Source organism: Phyllobates terribilis, unplaced genomic scaffold (assembly GCF_046119375.1).
Source record: "Phyllobates terribilis strain yellow unplaced genomic scaffold, ASM4611937v1 Scaffold_11__3_contigs__length_659146591, whole genome shotgun sequence".
Classification (NCBI taxonomy): domain Eukaryota; kingdom Metazoa; phylum Chordata; class Amphibia; order Anura; family Dendrobatidae; genus Phyllobates; species Phyllobates terribilis.
The window spans coordinates 278,560,518-278,582,575 of NW_027362771.1; the positions used below are offsets into that span (position 1 = coordinate 278,560,518).

The following is a 22,058-nucleotide window of genomic DNA, read 5'->3' on the forward strand; positions in this document are numbered from 1 at the left end:
CCCACCGGGAGATTCACCTGTTCCCCTCTAGGCCAGTCCGAGCCTGGTTACGTCTCTAAGGCAGGTGTCCCCAACCTATGGCTTGGGAGCCATATGTGGCTCACAGGCCCATGATATGTGGTCACTAGTGTTGAGCGATACCTTCCGATATCAGGAAATATCGGATCGGATTGGATCGGGCCGATACTCAAAAAGTATTCTTTCTGTTATAAATTGTCGGGTACCGCTGCTGAATTGCCGGCCGGCCTTTTTAAAGAGACGGTGCATGAAAACACTGTTATTTTTTTAAATAAATCCTTTACACTAAATGACAAGTACAGTAATCAACACTGTCACTGTACTTCATATATATGTGACTGACATGTTTCTATCTATCTAATCTATGTGTGATGCTCTATTCTTTCTATTCTAAATTGTCGGGTACCGCTGCTGAATTGCCGGCCGGCTTTTTTTAAGAGATGGTGCACGAAAACACCATTATTTTTTTAATAAATCCTTTACACTAAATGACAAGTACAGTAAGCTGAGCGCTGCCATCCAGCTTGTCATCCTTCAGAGTCACTGCAGAGCGCAGGCATTATGGGACCTTCCGATTCCGGTATTCGATATTGTAAAAGTATCGGAACTCAGTATCGGAACTCCGATACAGCGAATATCGGTCGATACCCGGTATTTCAGTATCGGAATGCTCAACACTAGTGGTCACGGCTGTTTACCAGCTTGGTGCATCACCACCAGGTCTAGCAAACAACTATGAAGAGAAGATCTCAAGATTGTGACTTATCTGAGTATCTCCGCACAAAACAGCTCATCTGGATGACCACTTACTGGGTGGGGGGTGAAATATGGTAAGCTAAAGGTTGAATGGCACTGCTAAATACAGAGATGCTAGGAGCCGGATATAACAGTGCGGTAAGTGTTCTTGATGTAAGAATTCTGAATGGGGGTAAAGCGGGCCATCCTGGATGTATGTATGTAAGTTTCCTGCATACAAGTGAAGGGGCAGTAGGTCACGGTGTGCTTTTTTAGCTGTCTTTATACCAAGTTCTCGGTGTGGCTCTCATAGTAAGAAAGGTTGGGGACCGCTGGTCTAAGGATACAATTACAAGGGGTGGCAATAGTGCCACAGAAAGTCAAACCACTATGAAGTAAAGCCACATAGAAATGCTTGCAGTTCTTGCTATTTTAGAAAAACAGAAATTAGCACAACATCTAGACAACCAAAGGCTTTTTATTAAACAATATGTCAGTACTGATAAAGCAAAAATGCCATATACAATATGTCGCACAGGACAAACCTCTAAAAATAATTATCCTTCACAGATAAAAATGTCAAACAACGTAAGAAAAAGAACACGCTACACACAACATAAACATTTTCTAGTGGGAGAAATACGCATCGTGGTGAGAGCAATAAATTACCTTTGAAACAAGAAAAAAAAGTTATTTATTTAAAATGATAGAATCTTTAACAATAAATCATAAATGTATGATTAGAAAAACACAAAACGATATCCACTCCATAACAAAATGTACACCAACTGCAACACAACTGTTTTTTTTTTAGATTTTATATATTTATATATAGTGTATTTAAATATTCTGTAATTACTCCCTAGATAAATAGGAAGGCAAAAAAGAAAGCTAACTAATGACATGATTGACATACGCTCCTGAAAAGCCTAAGTCTGTGATATTTGTATCTTAAGCTGGCTGTACACTTTAGATTAATGTCTACCAAACCCATCGATTTCAGTCTGACTCCCTTGTGACAGCAAATGTCAAGGAAGAGGAGTGTGGAGTTGGATCTCAACACCAACAGCTTACTGCCGCCTTCCCATTTAGAATGCATGCTGGCTCGATCGACCCGAGTGTGCACGTGTATCGGGGTCGACAGAGATACCTTTCAGTCAATAGCTATCTAAAGTATAAGGCTAGCTTTCATTTTAGTAGACAGGTTGTATTCACACTGATGGCAACGTATGGCAAGATAGTTTAACTGTAGTAAATGGCAAAACTGATCCACTATTTACATTAATTTTGCTTTAGTCTCCCATAAAGAACAATGGTAGAAATCCAGATCTAACCAGTGACTTCCATTTTGTTCAATATAAAGTGAACCTGTCGCAATGAAAATGCAGTCTAATCTGCAAGCACCATGTTATAAAGCGGGGGAGAGGAGTAAATTAAGGCCATGGCCCCACTATCAGCATTTGGTCAGTGTTCGGTCAGTATTTTTTCACAGGAGTGGGAGTTAAAACCAGGAGTGGGTGATAAATGCAGAATTGGTGACTTGTTTCTATTATACCTTTTCTATGATTGTTCCTCACCTGGTTTTGGCTATCACTCCTGAGAAAAAATACTGACTTAATACTGACCAAATACTGATAGTGGAGCCGTGGCCTAATATGTTGTTTTGTAAGAAAAGATTCAGTATAACCTATGCTTCAATCATTTAATCCTCAGCTCTTTCTGAATCTTTTGGTCCTGTGGGCGGTTCTATCAGTGACTGACAGCATTCCTTGTATAAGTGTACAGACAGAGACCGCTGTCAGACACGGATAGGACCGACCACTGGGCCGAAAATCCCAGAATGAACAGAGGATTAAATGACTAAAACACAGGTTATATTAAATCTTTTCTCACAAAACTATATATCAATCCACTCAGCTTACCATGCTCTAAAACATGATGACTGCATTTTCATGGTGACAGGATCTCTAAGTATTATTTTGTGCTTTTTTGTTTGCTAAAACTCAAGCACTTTTTACCAATCATCAGTTATGCCGTTTAATAGCACTACATGATTGTATGGCATTTTAAAGTCAGGGTGAAGATAGGCTTCACGACATTCCAGGTATGGCAGCACGTATGTTTGCTGGCACCTGGAGCATTACATGTAAAACTGAATTTAGACTCCTATTAAAAAGGTATAAGAAAAATATGCTCCTAAAAACGAAAGTATCAGGACTTAAATATTAATTTGTAATACAGGAGTGCTATTATGGGTAAAATATGTCTTAATGAATTTATGAAAGTACAAGGCACTAGCTCATGGGAAATCCTTTAAACTGAGCAAAGGGCAGTTACTGCGATCTTAGACTGCAATGTATGTATGATTATGCATTTACAGTGACTACAAGGCTGCTGAAAAAACAAACAAACCAAAAAATGAGCGCCAGCCGAAGAGCATGGTAGGTCCACACGGGTAGATGAGTTGTGACCAAGGAGGAGAGGCTGACCTGGAAGGAAGAGGGGATAGGAATCTTCCTCCCCCCTACGAAGTAAGTGAAGTTTAAATCCTTCAACTCCCCGTGTGGACCTACAGTGCTCTTCGGCTGGTGCTCCTTTTTTTGTTTGCTTGTTTTTTCAGATGTCTTATAATACGGCACCTGATTAGGATGTCTGGACCTGGTAGCAGCAGGCTGATTGAGTTGTAACAAAGTTGTCCATGTTCAAGATATCTATCTAGTGTAAGCGTTTTGTTGGTTTTTCTGCCCCTCCTCCTTCCTCAGAAGCATTCCTTTTCAGCCTTTTTTCTTGCTTTTTTCTTGTAAATATACAAGCCTGACTTTGGGCCTGGGGTTCAGAGCAGTTTCTTTTGCACATTATTCATATATAGGTTACTGGGTGATCACGACTTACTGCATATTTAAGCTTTGCTACAGTTGGCTCAATACTACAGTTTCAGATGACTCCAAAAAAGGATGACCTAAGTTTTTTTTGTAATGATGGCACAAAATGGAAACATAGAAGAAAGTAATAAGTCATGCTGGATTTGAAAGCTTATATTTTGGCCCCCAATGAGACCCACATTAATATTAGTCAGTGGCACATTTCTGGCAACATTTGTTGGAGTTGACACAATTACGGTATTTAAGTTCCTTTGCAATAAAAATAAAAGCCAATACCCATAATTTGGGTTCTATCTTATCTCAACATTGACTCATTACATTTTTTGATATGGGATATATGTCAGCCAGACAAAATGTCTATTATACATATCAGTATGACCCCTTTTCCATTACTCCCTCCCCTTCTTCCAAGAGCCATAACTTTTTTATTTTTCCCATCTACATAGCCATATGGGGGATTATGTTTTTACATAATGAGTTGTAATTTTCTATGATACCATTTATTTTTACCATAAAATATACTGAAAAACAGGAGGGGGGAAACAAGTGTGGGGAAATTGTGCAAAAAAAATAACAATTCTGCAACTATTTTTTTGGGGGGAGGGGTTCGGCAAACATCATGAGCTCAGCTCCACTCATTGCTATTCAAGGCAGATGCTGTCTGTGTAACACAGTCACCTTCTACCGAGAATGATGCAGGCTAAGCTTCTCAGTCTCACAAAAAAATAAATAAATTATTAAATTTATAAAATTAATATAAAGAAACACATATGATAACAAAATTTAAATGAAAAAACAGAGTGACTCAATGGAGGATTACAACAACATGCCTAGATTACATTATGCATTATATACCAAAATGTCAGACAAAGTTAAAGAGAACTTGCGTAGTGTAACTGACGGAAAATCCAGTGGTGGCGCAGCCCTGACACCCGAACGCGCGTTTCACCTAGCTTCATCAGGGAAAAACGGGCGTTGGGGAGCCAGGGCTGCACCACCACTGGATTTTAAGTCAGTTAAACTATGTAAGTTCTCTTTAACTTTGTCTGCCCTCATACTTCTACTGTGATTTAAACTTTAGGCACTTACAGTTTGGTATACGAGATGCATAATGTAATCTAAGCATGTGGCTGTAACATTGCATGGAGTCACTCTGTTTTTTCATTTAAACCTTGTTATCATAAGTGTTTCTTTATATTAAAAAAGTATTTATTTTTTGTGAGACATTTTTACACCTCTTTCTCTTGTTCGTTCATAGTTTCTAAACTAATGGTGTGTCTCCGTTACTGGTATTATCACTCTTTGGTAATGGCAAAATCAGTTTAGCAATAAGCGTCTCAGTCTGTATCTAAGATGGAGACCCTACGTTAGACGTACCAGTATGTCCAATGTCGGGAAGGGGTTAAACTGAAACTGGTCTAACGTGGACCCAAATCTACAGTACAGACCAAAAGTTTGGACACACCTTCTCTTTTAAAGATTTTTCTGTATTTTCATGACTATGAAAATTGTACATTCACACTGAAGGCATCAAAACCATGAATTAACACATGTGGAATTATATACTTAACAAAAAAGTGTGAAACAACTGAAAATATGTCTTATATTCTAGGTTCTTCAAAGTAGCCACCTTTTGCTTTGATGACTGCTTTGCACACTCTTGGCATTCTCTTGATGAGCTTCAAGAGGTAGTCACTGGAAATGGTTTTCACTTCACAGGTGTGCCCTGTCAGGTTTAATAAGTGAGATTTCTTGCCTTATGAATGGGGTTGGGACCATCAGTTGTGTTGTGCAGAAGTCTGGTGGATACACAGCTGATAGTCCTACTGAATATACTGTTAGAATTTGTATTATGGCAAGAAAAAAGCAGCTAAGTAAAGAAAAACGAGTGGCCATCATTACTTTAAGAAATGAAGGTCAGTCAGTGCGAAAAATTGGGAAAACTTTGAAAGTGTCCCCAAGTGCAGTTGCAAAAGCCATCAAGCGCTACAAAGAAAATGGCTCACATGAGGACCGCCCCAGGATAGGAAGACCAAGAGTCAACTTTGCTTCTGAGGATAAGTTTATCCGAGTCACCAGCCTCAGAAATCGCAGGTTAACAGCAGCTCAGATTAGAGACCAGGTCAATGCCACACAGAGTTCTAGCAGCAGACACATCTCTTCAACAACTGTTAAGAGGAGACTTTGCGCAGCAGGCCTTCATGGTAAAATAGCTGCTAGGAAACCACTGCTAAGGACAGACAACAAGCAGAAGAGACTTGTTTGGGCTAAAGAACACAAGGAATGGACATTAGACCAGTGGAAATCTGTGCTTTGGTCTGATGAGTCCAAATTTGAGATCTTTGATTCCAACCACCGTGTCTTTGTGCGACGCAGAAAAGGTGAACGGATGGACTATACATGTCTGGTTCCCACCGTGAAGCATGGAGGAGGAGGTATGATGGTGTGGGGGTGCTTTGCTGGTGACACTGTTGGGGATTTATTCAAAATTGAAGGCATACTGAACCAGCATGGCTACCAGAGCATCTTGCAGCGGCATGCTATTCCATCCGGTTTGCGTTTAGTTGGACCATCATTTATTTTTCAACAGGACAATGACCCCAAGAACACCTAGTGGCTGTGTAAGGGCTATTTGACCAAGAAGGAGAGTGATGGGGTGCTACGCCAGATGACCTGGCCTCCACAGTCACCAGACCTGAACCCAATCGAGATGGTTTGGGGTGAGCTGGACCGCAGAGTGAAGGCAAAAGGGCCAACAAGTGCTAAGCATCTCTGGGAACTCCTTCAAGATTGTTGGAAGACCATTTCCGGTGACTACCTCTTGAAGCTCATCAAGAGAATGCCAAGAGTGTGCAAAGCAGTCATCAAAGCAAAAGGTGGCTACTTTGATGCACCTAGAATATAAGACATATACTTAACAAAAAAGTGTGAAACAACTGAAAATATAATTCCACATGTGTTAATTCATAGTTTTGATGCCTTCAGTGTGAATGTACAAATTTCATAGTCATGAAAATACAGAAAAATCTTTAAATGAGAAGGTGTGTCCAAACTTTTGGTCTGTACTGTATGTATCCAAATCCAACCTTATAAATTATAAAGAGAAAAATAAAGGTATAATAATTACATAAAAGCATGGTATAGGTACTATTTCCACAGTAGACCTTGTCATAAATTGAGAATAATTAGTAGAACGGGTAAGAATATAGTGAGGATTTTTAGTATATATATGCATGGGAGATGTTCATAACTTATTACTAGATTTTCTTCCTAGTTATAACATTGTCTCCTAAAATAAGGACTGTAGTGTCCAGACAGAGCTTGATCTACCATGGTTGCCACCAAGTATTTTTAAAGCCATTATATAACCCCATATCCCTTTCAACCCCATGTCCATTCTCCCATAGCTTGCTATTACATTAGGCTCAGTACAAGCTTATTCTGCTACGCAGATCAACAAGAATTTATCTTCATATAGTGAGGGGTTACGGTCCAGAAAGCACAAATTTTGGTAACTATTTCTTTGGATCTTTTACATGAATTGAAAATACATTTTACTTCATTTGGGTATGTTCACGTGTGGCGTTTTTGCTGCATATTTAATAAATCATATTTGATGCATAAAATATGAAGCATTTAAAGTACCAGCATAATCTATGAGATTTCTGAAATCTCATGCAAGCCCTGTTTTTTTATGCACGTATTTTGAGCCCTGCCGCATTTTTGTCAAGACACAACATGTCAATTATTTAAATGTTTTTGCAGTGTTTTCACCCATTAAAATGAATGGGTGGATATCGCAGGTAAAAATGTTGCAAAACACATGGATAAACGTGATACAACGAAAAGTTTTTTCTGTCGCCACTGTGGTATTTCCACTTCAAAAACACAATGTGTGAACATAACCTTAGTGTACCCTTACAGGTTATATTATTAAATGAGTAAGAGCTTTCTAAGAGGTTCACTTGAATGGAGTCCCAATACCAGACACTTCCCATAGACAGGGGTGTTGCTGTTCATGGATATATATTAAAGCATGTCCTTTTTTCTAATCCCATATAATCCCTTTAAGAATGCAATATAACATTGGAGCAAAAGAACCTCAAAAACTGCAGGCTCACATCTAAAGAGTTGGCTTAGTTTGACCAACTATATTCTCATGGAAACCATTAATGGATTATATGGAAGGGGTCTTCAGGGATCCCAATATCAATAAACTATTCTGAGATTGGGTCATCAAAATCTCATCTGTGGAGGTCTGGCTCTCTGCACCACTGATGATCAGATGTTTGCATGGGCTAAGGTGCTCAATTGAGGTATGTGGTCTCTTCCTTTTTTTAACCCTCGATCTACCTGCATGTCGTCGTATTAGAGGTTGTTTTCCATTCACTGTTCTTATTTCTTTTGTAAGAAACACTATTTGTCTTCCTTCCTTCTTCTACAATTAGAAAAGCATGTTCAGTTTTCACTATGTTTCTGCTGAGATTTAAAGCATAGATGGGGAAAAATATTTTTTTTCCTATGCAGCAAGTGTCAGGATGTGAGAGGATAACAGAGGACACGACATGCACAAGAAACGCACAACAGGCTGAACGTCTTCAGCATCACTGCGTTCGTCCTGAGATGAACTTGAATTCTAAACTTCCACATATTCCATTTTTGGCAAAATACTCTGTCAGGTAATAAGGCAGCCAAGATTTTTACTATGTTGTGATACTTCCGTGCCTCCTTTATCCTCATTGGTACCGTATATTGATTTCCTTTTACGAAATGTTTTTTTTTCCTAAAAAAATTTGTTTTTAATAGTCTGAAAGGCAATGTCTGGGCTTCATATATTTTGTGGCCGTGAGGATTTCAGCTGTACAGATTCAAAACAGTGTTCTTTCTCCTGTAACAATAAAAAGATGGAGCACAATTACCAATAACTTGTATTAAAAAAATGAACAACTTAATTTTTATGGATGGCCTACTAAAATGTATAGGATATACATGTATATAGGATATATATGTATATAGGATTAAAATATCCTAAATACAGTAAATGACTATTAATGGGATTATTTTAAAATGTCTACTCCTGTGCATATTCCCTAATCATACCCCTTCTCAAGACCCTCTTTTGTGAACTCAAAAAAAAGGTTTTTATGAAAGAGCAGATCCCGGCATTGTCCACTTGGCCCATCCATTAATATGAAATGCTGGCATGTAATGCTACATTTCTTCTTCATTGGGAATTTCATGAGAAATAAAGGGCCAGACATGGCATCTCCCAATGACATCATGCCGATCAGCTGATTCCAATATACCTTACAATTAGAAAGGAGAGGCCTCCGTGCTTTTTACTGCATTACTACATATGACCTCTTAGTAGTTATGCAAAATCGTATCTTCAAATCTCGCATTATATTTTTTCATTATGTTAATGTATGTTCTTTTTAAAGGGATTTTCCATATTCTTTTATCTTTTGCCTACAAGCTCAGTCATGAGTAAAATAACAAACTGAACTTTACTTTGAGTCTTGTGCTGCCTCTACCCCAGTCTTTGCTGGCCATCTGCTCGGGTGGCGAACCATCAACACCGCTGAAGCCAATCACTGAGCTCAGCAACTCGTGCCGCCTACATGAGTTGAGCTCAATGATTTTCAGTAGTGCCAACAATGTGATATCAGCGCTGAAGTCGATCATCAAAGACTGGGCCAACAGCAGACCCAGGGAAGGTAAGCAAAGCTCAATTTATTATTTTATACAACACTCCAGCGGTGCAATACTAAAAACCCACTGGAGTGGTGCTTTAACACGTCCCTCTCATACAGGAGATCTCGCTTTATCAACACTGAGTATTGACTAACCTGATAATCAATATTAGACAACTGATTTAAGTAAATGTAGCCTCACCTTTGTAGCAAGAGACTTCAGCTTTCCCAGCAATGACTGTTTATTGGTATACACCACATCGTCTTCATTGTCTTCTCCTTCCATTATGGCACAGCTGTCTGGAGCAGGAAGCTCACACTCCTTGGAATTAGCGGTCATGATAAGTTTAGAGTACTTGTATTCCAGTCTGTATATGAAGAGATATCATTGATTTATTAATTTCAGTTTTTCAATTGATTTTAACTATTCCAAGCAGTTGTCCAGGACGAGTGACCGCCCTCTCACATCGGGAATACCAGGAACTCACGCTGACACTATTTGGCAGGTTGCAGTCACGTAAAATGACTGCAGACCTTTGCGTCGAGCCTGGAAAACCTCTTTAATACAATCTCCCATTGTGCACTGCTATTTTCTGAATCTCCAATATGGCAGTCAGATAATAAACAGATGAGATATTACATATTTTAGATATTATCATTATATGATTCAGTTATGAGAAACTCTAAAATGTAAGAAATTTATGTTGTAAATTTTTATTCACCTGCATTTATTTTTTCAAAATCTGATTACTACAGATAAACTAAACGACATGTTAAGGCTCAGGTCATACAGAATACCCAAAGAACAAAATTCAGACCGAAACCCCAACGGAGCCATTCACTATTATGAGGCCGACTGAGTCAATGTGGACACTGTGTGGCCTCCGTCCTGGCACTGTTCGTTTTAATTAGACATGCACAAAAATGTGACAGACCAGGCAGTCTGATCAGGCCTTTAACTTAGCTCTTATTCACCATATTTTGCAAAATGTATTAGTGACACAACTGAAATACGTTAAAAGTTAATGCTATTTAAAATGAAGGTATATTTTTATTTCTGTATGTATTACTGACAAGCGATTTACAGTGGCTTGTAAAAATTTGGGTACCCCTGGTCAAAATTACTGACCAGGTTAGAGGAGGCTGGGTTTTTATAAAGCTGGGGAATTTGCATCACCTGGCCTTTCCTAATGATGATAGTCAACAAACCATAACCCTAACAGGCTAATTAAGGTCTGAAACTTTGGTCAAAGTTATCTGAGCACACAAATTCTCCTAGGGTGCCCAAACTTTTGTATTGTCCCAGTTTCCTTTTTGTAAGTTGTAAAATATATATATATATATATATATATATATATATATATATATATATTTTGCCTAAAATACAAATGAAATGTGTAATCTTTAACTTTAGGCCTTTTAGAGATCATTTCATCTTCAACTTACTTAACTGTTCACAATAAAAGTAATTTTGACCAGGGGTGCCCAAACTTTTACATGCTACTGTATTCATTAAAATTATATATAATAAACTTCAGTAATTAATAATAATAATAATAATAATAATAAAGTTCAGTAAATCTACATATAAATAAGGTACAGAAGAATAGATAGACTATGCAGTACTATATACTTACTTCTGATTTTTCTTCCAGAAGTAGCAGGTCAGTGCTACAAGAAGAACTGCCACAAAGGCACCCACTCCAGCACCCACTTTCAGCCAGAAGTCTATGGACTCGCACGCCGCTGTTCTTTTGTCTGGAAGGGAGATGCCTCGCAAGCAGAGTTTGGGCTCATTCCAAACATAATGGGTTTTCTACAATATACAGCAACAACTTTAATATTCAAACTTAAAACTTACAGATTTTCATTCCTATTTATTAACCCCTTAATAACATCTGACGTACTAATACGCGTCTGTGGCCTGGGACTTAAGAGCCAGACCCGTATTAGTACGTCATCGCGATCGCGCGTGCACACAGGCTGTGCGGGCGCGATCGCCGCCGGTTGTCAGCTGATTGTCACAGCTGACACCCGGTACTATGTGCAGGGAGCGGTCCTGCACCATTCCCAGCACATTAACCCCCGCGATGCTGCGATCGAAGTCGATCGCGGCATTGCGGGGGCAAGGGGAGGTGATCGGCGATACTCACCTCCTCTTCCGGCTTCCAGCGCAGTCAGCAAAGGCTTCCCGGGTGTTGCCATGACGACCCGATGTCGTCATGACAACATCCGGGTCACCAGAGAGCAGGAAGATTGCTTGGACATGCGCAGTGCATCTCCAAGCAATCTTCACACTGTGCACTTCTGACAGCCTTCATGGCATAGGGATGGTGCTCCATTCCTGTGCCATGCAGGCGATCAGAAATAAAAAGTGAAAGTCCCAGAGTGGGACAAAGTAATAAAGTGTATAAACTGTGTGAAAGTGGGAAAAAAAAAAAAAATGTGCAAAAATATTATAAAAAAATAAAAAAAATAATACACCAAAAATAAAAATATAATGTACCCATCAATAAATATTATTATAAAAAAAATAAAAAAAAAACAATAAAAGTACACATATTTGGTATCGCCGCGTCCGGAACAACCTGACCTATAAAACTGTCCCACTAGTTAACCCCTTCAGTGAACACGGTAAAAAAAAAAAAAAAAAAAAACGAAGCAAAAAACAATGCTTTATCACCATACCGCCAAACAAAAAGTGGAATAACACGCGATCAAAAAGACGCATATAAATAAAAATGATACAGCTGAAAACGACATCTCGTCCCGCAAAAAACAAGCCGCCATACAGCTCCATCAGCCGAAAAATAAAAAAGTTATAGCTCTCAGAATAAAGCGATACTAAAAAATATTTTTTTCTATAAAATAGCTTTTATTGTGTATAAGCGCCAAAACATAGAAAAATGATACAAATGTGGTACCGCTGTAAACGTACTGACCCGAAGAATAAAGCTACCTCATCAATTTTACCACACGCGGAACAGAATAAAAAAAAAAAAAAAAAAACAATTCCTGAATTGTTGGTTTTTGTTTATTCTGCCTCCCAAAAATCGGAATAGAAAGCGATCAAAAAATGTCACGTGCCTGAAAATGGCATCAATAACAACGTCAAGTCATCCCGCAAAAAACGAGCCGTCACATGACTGTCTGCCAAAATCTGGAAAAATTATAGCTCTCAAAATATGGCGATGCAAAAACTAGATTTTACAAAAAATGCGTCTTTTAGTGTGTGACAGCTGTCAGTCATAAAAACCCCATATGATTCTGGTACTGCAGTAATCACACTGACCCAAAGAATAAAGTCGTCTAATCACTTATACCGCACGAGGAACGGCGTAAAAAATAAACTCTTGGGTTAGGATTGGGCTAGGGTTAGGGCTGGGTTTGGGGCTAGGGTTGTGCTGGGGCTAGGGTTGTGCTGGGTCTAGGGTTGTGCTGGGGCTAGGGTTGTGCTGGGGCTAGGGTTGTGCTGGGGCTAGGGTTGTGCTGGGGCTAGGGCTGGGGTTGGGATTTTTTTCAAAAGTAAGAAAAAAAGATGACGATATGGCGACTAGTGTTGAGAGCAAGTGCTCGCTACTTGAGTTTGCATCGGGTGCTCTGGTATGCATTGAGTATCGTGGGTATTTGAGTGACATGCTCGAGTCTCTGCCCCATATTCTTCGCGGCCAAAAAACTTTACGGGGATTGCCTGCCATGCACGAGCGATCCCCGCATGTTTTTTTTTGGGTGTCTAATAACCGTGAAACATGCGGAGCAGGGACTCGAGCATGTCACTCGAGCACACGCTGTACATGGTGCATACCTGAGTACCCGATGCAAACTCAAGTAGCGAGCACTTGCGCTCAAGAATAATGACAACTTATTCAATACGATGACCTAATGTAAACAAATTATGTGCCGTACCTCTGGGTTCAAAATGTTCACTATACACCTTAATAAAATCCTTGAGGGGTATAGTTTCCAAAATGGGGACACTTGTGGGGGAGCTCCACTGTTTAGGCACATCACGGGCTCTCCAAACGCGACATGGTGTCCGCTAACAAATTGAATGGAAAATCGGCTCAAATTGTTAGCGGACGCCATGTTGCGTTTGGAGAGCCCCTGTGTGCCCAAACATTGGAGCTCCCCCACAAGTGACCCCATTGTGGAAACTAGACCCCCCAAGGCACCTATCTAGATGTATAGTGAGCACTTGGAACCCCCAGGTGCTTCACAAATTGATTCGTAAAAATGAAAAAGTGAAAAAAAAAACACTTTTTCATTTTTATGAATCAATTTGTGAAGCACCTGGGGTTCCAAGTGCTCACTATGAATCTAGATAGGTGCCTTGGGGGGTCTAGTTTCCAAAATGGGGTCACTTGTGGGGGAGCTCCAATGTTTGGGCACACAGGGACTCTCCAAATGCAACATGATATCCGCTAACAAATTGTCGGCTCAAATTGTTAGCGGATATCATGTTGCATTTGGAGAGTCCCTGTGTGCCCAAACATTGGAGCTCCCCCACAAGTGACCCCATTTTGGAAACTAGACCCCCCAAGGCACCTATCTAGATGCATAGTGAGCACTTGGAACCCCAGGTGCTTCACAAATTGATTCATAAAAATGAAAAAGTGTTTTTTTTTTCACTTTTTCATTATTACGAATCAATTTGTGAAGCACCTGGGGGTTCCAAGTGCTCACTATGCATCTAGAAAGGTGCCTTGGGGGTCTAGTTTCCAAAATGGGGTCACTTGTGGGGGAGTTCCAAAGTTTGGGCACAGAGGGGCTCTCCAAACGCAATGTGGTGTCCGCTAACAATTTGAGCCGATTTTCCATTCAATTTGTTAGCGGATACCATGTTGCATTTAGAGAGTCCCTGTGTGCCCAAACATTGGAGCTCCCCCACAAGTGACCCCATTTTGGAAACTAGACCACCCAAGGCACCTATCTAGATGCATAGTGAGCACTTGGAACCCCTAGGTGCTTCACAAATTGATTCGTAAAAATGAAAAAGTGTTTTTTTTTTCACTTTTTCATTATTACGAATCAATTTGTGAAGCACCTGGGGGTTCCAAGTGCTCACTATGCATCTAGAAAGGTGCCTTGGGGGTCTAGTTTCCAAAATGGGGTCACTTGTGGGGGAGCTCCAAAGTTTGGGCACAGAGGGGCTCTCCAAACGCAATGTGGTGTCCGCTAACAATTGGAGCCGATTTTCCATTCAATTTGTTAGCGGATACCATGTTGCATTTAGAGAGTCCCTGTGTGCCCAAACATTGGAGCTCCCCCACAAGTGACCCCATTTTGGAAACTAGACCCCCCAAGGCACCTATCTAGATGCATAGTGAGCACTTGGAACCCCTAGGTGCTTCACAAATTGATTCGTAAAAATGAAAAAGTGTTTTTTTTTTCACTTTTTCATTATTACGAATCAATTTGTGAAGCACCTGGGGGTTGCAACTGCTCACTATGCATCTAGAAAGGTGCCTTGGGGGGTCTAGTTTCCAAAATGGGGTCACTTGTGGGGGAGCTCCAAAGTTTGGGCACAGAGGGGCTCTCCAAACGCAATGTGGTGTCCGCTAACAATTTGAGCCGATTTTCCATTCAATTTGTTAGCGGATACCATGTTGCATTTAGAGAGTCCCTGTGTGCCCAAACATTGGAGCTCCCCCACAAGTGACCCCATTTTGGAAACTAGACCCCCCAAGGCACCTATCTAGATGCATAGTGAGCAGTTGGAACCCCCAGGTGCTTCACAAATTGATTCGTAACAATGAAAAAGTGTTTTTTTTTTCACTTTTTCATTTTTACGAATCAATTTGTGAAGCACCTGGGGGTTGCAACTGCTCACTATGCATCTAGATAGGTGCCTTGGGGGGTCTAGTTTCCAAAATGGGGTCACTTGTGGGGGAGCTCCAATGCTTGGGCACACAGGGGCTCTCTAAACGCAACATGGTGTCCGCTAATTATTCAAGCAAATTTTACAATCAAATAGTCAAATGGCGCTCCTTCCCTTCCGAGCCCTACAGTGCGCCCAAACAGTGTTTTTTCCCCAAATATTGGGTATCTGCGTGCCCAGGGGAAATTGCACAACAAATTTTGCGGTCCATTTTTTCTTGTTACCCCTGTGAAAATAAAAAAAATTGGGTCTAAAGTAACATTTTTGTGAAAAAAGTTAAATGTTCATTTTTTTCTTCCACATTCAAAAAATTCCTATGAAGCACCTGAAGGGTTAATAAAGTTCTTGAATGTGGTTTTGAGCACCTTGAGGGGTGCAGTTTTTAGAATGGTGTCACTTTTGGGTATTTTCTGTCATAAAGACCTCTCAAAGTGACTTCAAATGTGATGTGGTCCCTAAAAAAATGGTTTTGTAAATGTTGTTGGAAAAATGAGAAATCGCTGGTCAACTTTTAACCCTTATAGCTTCCTAACAAAAAAAAATTTTGGTTCCAAAATTGTGCTGATGTAAAGTAGACATGTGGGAAATGTTATTTATTAACTCTTTTGTGTGACATATCGCTCTAATTTCAGGGCTTAAAAATTCAAATTTTGAAAATTGCTAAATTTTCAAAATTTTCACCAAATTTCCGTTTTTTTCACAAATAAACGCAAGTGATATCGAAGAAATTTTTTCACAATCATGAAGTACAATATGTCACGAAAAAACAATCTCAGAATCAGGGGGATCCGTTGAAGCGTTACAGAGTAATTACCTCATAAAGTGACAGTGGTCAGAATTGTAAAAATTGGCCCGGTCATTAACGTGCAAACCACCCGCGGGGCTTAAGGGGTTAAAGACGCGCTCCTCCCGTCAAAGTTTTTATCCTCTTAATATATTGAAATCATCATATTATATAGCACTGTGTACTTACAATTGCTCATTTTGCCCTTCTACCGAGTTAATTCTTCTCTTTTCCATTAGGTCTATGACATCACGTGATTAAAAACTAACTGGCTGAATCCTTCTAAGCTCTATGTAGAAACAGGAGGTCAATTTTCCCTGCATGAGTCATCCCCCTCTTCAACTCCTGACCAGCTGCTCCACTCCTCTCCCTGCCAAAGATTTTGCAGGTATGACTCATGTGGGGAAAAGAGACTTCCTGTTTCTACATACAGCTTAGAAGGATTCAGCCAGTCAGTGTTTAATCACTTGATGTCACAGACCTAATGGAAAAGAGAAGAATTAGCTGGGTAGAAAGACAAAATTAGAAATCGGAAGTACACCATGCTATATAATATGATAACTGAAATATATTGAGAGGATAAAAATTTTAATGAGAGGAGTGCTTCTTTAATGCATTCATACATATTGGAATTAAAAAAAGGGAAAAAATATATATCAGATACATGGTAAAGATATGATGCCAGGAAAGTCTAAAACATATTTCCTATCTTTTAAATGTCTCTGAAGGCTGTTCTGTCCCTCCCTCATGCTTTTATACTGCAGCTCGGTATGCTCTGGTTGGCTGCTTTGTATAAGCACAAGCCCAGCACCTTCACCAGTAACTCGGTATCTGGGGGGAATAATTTCCTTGTAGCAAGGATACGATGATGAATTGTAAATGACTTTTCAACTACTGGGAAAATTAGGTAAGTATCACAAATACTGAGACTGAGCCTGACCTAGTATTATAAATATAACATTAGGGTCCATAATTCGACTCTAGACAAAGTGGTAATGTTATTTGATTCTATTAATGTTGATTAATTAAAGTTAATTAATTAAAATTTTAATTAAGTAAATGTTATTTATGTTTATTTATCTCAATTTATTCATTAATGTTTATAAAATTGCATTTAATTAAATGTTATTTGATTCTATACCCTTTCATTTCTTTTTCAAATCACATAAAAATGAACAAAACGAGAAGAGGGATAAGTGAAGCTTGGAAATAAACAATGCTCATGAGTTATTCATCCTATAGCTGTAAACTCCTATTATGAGCTGTAAAGCGTGACAGCCTGTGAACACGGACTATATATAGCAGGCATGATAGCAATGAATATCACTGTGTAATTCCCAGTGCATTATCTTCCAATAATTCTAAATAAACAAGAAAATGGGATCCTAAACTAATATCCAAGTAATAAAGAAAGTTATGACATATGACGGGGTGCAGTCCAGCACAGAGCGCTCCCCTCAGACATAGAAGGGGTACGGTAATGATTCACATATGGAAAAAGTGACTAATCCCTACATGTAAAAGGTGAACGCTTATGAATATGTTAGATAAATACCTGGTGACCTTTCTTACAGGCGCCTTCTATTTTCTGATAGTCATTTTCTGTACAAAGAGGACATGCCTCTGCTGTCTCCCAGAGAAAATAAAAATTGCACCCGTCACAAGTGCCTGCAGGGCACAGTCTGAAAAAAAGAGAGGCAAAACAAATGAATAATCCATAGTTACCTTCTGCACATACAATCATACAATCTAATAACCTTATGAATGGAGATGTATGATGATTTCATTACAATTTTGTCACTAGCGCCTGTGTGTACATTTCCCCCAAAAAATAGGAAGTGTGTGAAATCTGCAACATATAAATCTCGGTATTGATTCAGAAATTCACAGCATACTATGAAATCTGTGCTGGTTTCTATTAGCCATATGATATTAGGGTTTTGTAAAATCCCATACACTTATTTGCATTCCACTTTGATTGATATTTTTGATGAGGAATTCACAGCGCGATAAAAATGCATGTAAAAAAAAGGCTCTCAAAAACGCAATGAAAAAATGTAAGTAATCGAATTTAGCTTATAGGTGAGGAAATGCTGAAACATCACAAACTCACCAACACATCGTGGGGAAATAGCCTTAGGGTATGTGCAAACGGCATCTATAAAGGGAATCTGTCAGTAGGATCAACCCTCCTGAGCTTTTTATATGGGGAAGCTGAATAAAATGATACCTTGATATCTGTGATGATGATGAGCCAGCTGTCAGTCAGTGCCGGGGCCGCACCAGCCTCATCCCTAAGACTGAAGGCACAAGGCTGCCAGGAGGAATAAAGTTAATTTCTTCCTGGCAGTGAGGCTCTCAGTGTGGGCACCGGGCAGCTTCAGAACACCATTAACCTGGAAATTAACCCCATATCTGCAGGTTAATAGCTTTTTTTACATGATAGGTTCCCTTTAAAATAATCTCTGGAGGCAGAGTCTCATGAAGAGCGGTGCCCAGCCCCTAGATCTTAACAGCTCATTTACATATAAGAAAAACATTGATTTTTCTGGAATAAGACATAGGATCACAGATGTCAAGGTGTCATTTTATTCAGCTTATGACCTGCGTACCCATATAGATAGCTTAGGAGGGTTGATCCTACTGACAGATCCCCTTTAAGACAACTTTAAAAACCACCAAGGTTTTCCGCTTCAGGTACATGCTGCTTCAGGTAAAAGCCAGCGGTCTTTTTCCTGAAGCGGCCTACCAGGCGGCTTTGCCACCTTTTTCTATTATTAAAACTATAACTAGCCAGGATGAACATGCTACTTCTTTTCACTGCTTCAAGATTTCCAAATAAAATACTAATAATGAGCCCAGAAATATAATTTTTATATTGCATGTACATTATGTTCACTTTTTCCGGCAGTCTTGCTTTGCTTTTTCAGGCACATTCCAGGCAGAACCCACCTGAAAAAAGACACAGTGTGCACGTACCTTTAGAGTTCAAAGACGCAACAAATTATTAATATATATTTGTTCAAACGTCTCTGATGAAATTGTCCCGTTATGATATCGTACACACTATTGCATCATTTGTGACAATAATTCAAAGCAAATTATACATATTCTAGGGGAAAATTATAGAGGTCGCAATCGTACCTGAGCTCTGGAGTCTAGGGGGGAGAAAAAGATTCCTTTGGCTTATATTATAAGATTAATACTAATAATCATCCGTAATAGTTGGGGTCCCTGCTGGGGATTTTATTTTAGGGCCCACAAGCTTCAACATTGGACGTATTGTAATGGAGGTGTAAAAGTAATAACAAAAAGATAATAAGGAACGTAACGTTACAAAGATGAACTTCTGTATTAATTACCTGGGCACTGAAATATCTCCCTGACCAGGTTTTGTGGGATCACACCGCATAGATATAACTGTAGCTCTTCCTTTTTCACAAGATGAGGTCGACGCTGAAGATCTGTTAATAATATGAAGTCTTTTAGCAACTTACATTCCACACGTTAACGCTTTGATACAAAAAAGGAAAGGGAATAGCGAAAACTTTGGTAACAAGAATCTTATTACAATATCATCTGCATGTTTGACACCTTAAAACTGTGTTTTCATGGAAAAATTCATTATAGGGGACAATTTTTACTTTTACTGTGTGGCTTAATTGAATATAATGATGGCGTCAGGAGTCCCTCGCAATAAGCCAGAGTTAAGAGATGCTAACAAGAGCAGCATTATCTCTGGGGGACCCATCCTGTCCATATCATTCATGTAATGGGACCTGTCTGCCCTCCTGACATGTCTTAGTGTTCTCCATAAAATTACAATTCTCGATCATTTATTAGAACTGCTATTCTTCCTCGAAATATAAGAATAAATTGACAATGTGACAACTGACATTGATTTCCCTCGTCAAAAAGGTAAGTCTCTATGCAGTCCGACGCTGACAGCACTGATTGCACAGTGTTAACTGGTGGCTCCAATTGTCACTTTATTCATTAATTTCTAGGAAGAATAACAAAGAAACGGCACAAGACAGAGTTCTAAGAAAAAGTTACGCATAATTGTTATCTTATGGAGGATACAGTATTTACTAGAACAGACATATTAGGAGAGTCGACAGATCCTCTTTAAATACGGTTTTGCCAATAAGAGCTGATCATGAAACAAATCCTTAAAGGGGTTGCCCACGAAAAAAGTATGTTTTAATTAATAGATCTTGGGATAATAATAAGTTCCACAATTGGATGAGTTAAAAAATGTTCCTGTGCTGAGATAATCTTATAAATGTATCCCTGCTGTGTACGGTGTAATGGCTGTGCCTGACAACGTAGAGCTGCTGCAGCTCATGGTCGACACATACCACAGCTCCTGGCCAGTAGAGGAAGCATAAGTAAATTATGATAAGAGAATATACAGATGATGCAGCAGATGCTCGCAGCGTCAAGTTAGTGACGTAGGAGCTTCAGCAGCAATTGAATTCCTATGATACTGACTTATTTATGATGGCCTAAGAGGGCTGCAAATGCGTCAGAAACACTCACTCCTGTGATAAAAGAGACAGGGAAATGTGTTACCTCAGAAAGCAGCAGATGCGAGCCCCTGCTATGGCATCTGTTCACTCGGTTATCATAAGTGAATTATGCTTCCTACCTGGCCAGGACATGCGTTATTTGCCAACCGTGATCTGAATCAGCTCTACATAGTCAGACATAACCATTAGGCAGTTCATAACAGGGACACATTTACAGTATGAAATTATCTCATCACAGGAACATTTTTTGTTTTTTGATCTATTGATTAAAACGTGCCGTACTTTGTTCGTGTGAAAACCCATTTAACACTTTTCTCTATAGGCATCGCTGGAATACTTAAGGAATACAGCTATTAGAGGGGTCCAATCATTTACTAAAGTGGTGCCAAGTTATGGATAAATACCAGGACAAATTGCTCAAAAGTATTACAGTTCAACTAAAGGTGCTCAAAATGTATAATATACAGTGCTATGTAATTTATGAAAATAATGCTGCAGGTTCATCAGTCTCAAAAGAAAAAATGATTGTGTTGGCAAATGACGCATGAACATGACTCATAAACAGTCCAATTAGCTTTACCATACAAAACTTCACTGTTTCTTACTTGTAAAAGAAATTTATATCTGGTATCTTTTTCTGAGGAGGGAATGTATCAGAAGTAATGTTGATTCCACCCAGACTCCGGTCAGTGGTCGCGCCTGAAATTCACAAAAAAAGAAGAAAAGTTAAAGAATGTCTAGGAACAGTATTTCAATACATGCACATTATCCAGATCTATTTTACAGTATATGTACAGGAAAAATCCCTTCCATCGTTACCTATAAAGTTTCCAACAAAAGGAGGTATTTTCATAAAATATAAATGTTACAGAAACATCAGCTTGAACTACTGATATTTGTAACAACTTGAAAAATACATGCAACCTCAGGCTGTAATATTAAAACCGTAAAAAATAAAAAGAAAGAAACACTGGTAGACTTTAATAAATGGTTTATACGCATAGTCCTAATATGGATCCATATTGTATGGAATCTCAGTACAATACCTATAGTATATACTCATACTGTACTTCCATAGGCATTTCATCACATGAACATGGCACAGGACTACTCTCCCATGAGGTACTGATAGATTTGTGTAAACCATAGGAACATACAGCAAATTCACATTGCTCATGATGTTGTATTGTATGCACAAGTTCTACAGACCAGTTTACTGATAACAATTTTTTTATTTAACACCAATTTGTCCATAGCCAGTTTATTTACTACACTATATAGCAGGGGTGGGGAACCCCCAGTCCGCGGGCCGTAATCACTTTCTCCAACCCCTGGGCAGATGGAGACCGCAGTACCCCGTTTTGCCAGCCGTGGATCCTTTAGTTCCTGCCTACAATGTGAGCACGCACATGCAGCATTCATTACTGAATACTGCAGCGTATGCAATGCAGGATTACGTCCTGACGATGGCCAGTGCCAGGATGCTCTTTGTGGGCAGAGTTAGAGCAGTCTGCACTCCCAACCAGAGTTAGAGCA

The 22,058-nt window shown here is 39.3% G+C and overlaps 1 protein-coding gene across 1 annotated transcript in view; it reads right to left on the reverse strand.

Moving 5' to 3' along the window:
• Positions 1-8,408: 8,408 nt before the first annotated feature.
• The window catches only part of ELAPOR2 (endosome-lysosome associated apoptosis and autophagy regulator family member 2), a 137,409-nt gene continuing 123,759 nt past the window's right edge, over positions 8,409-22,058 (reverse strand). The window contains exons 17-22 of the mRNA XM_073652344.1: positions 21,128-21,221; positions 19,353-19,454; positions 17,546-17,672; positions 10,966-11,144; positions 9,531-9,696; positions 8,409-8,523 (exon numbers count right to left, since the gene is read on the reverse strand). Of these exons, the coding sequence (XP_073508445.1) occupies positions 8,464-8,523; positions 9,531-9,696; positions 10,966-11,144; positions 17,546-17,672; positions 19,353-19,454; positions 21,128-21,221 (728 nt within the window). The 3' untranslated portion in view covers positions 8,409-8,463. The remainder of the gene's footprint in view (positions 8,524-9,530; positions 9,697-10,965; positions 11,145-17,545; positions 17,673-19,352; positions 19,455-21,127; positions 21,222-22,058) is intronic.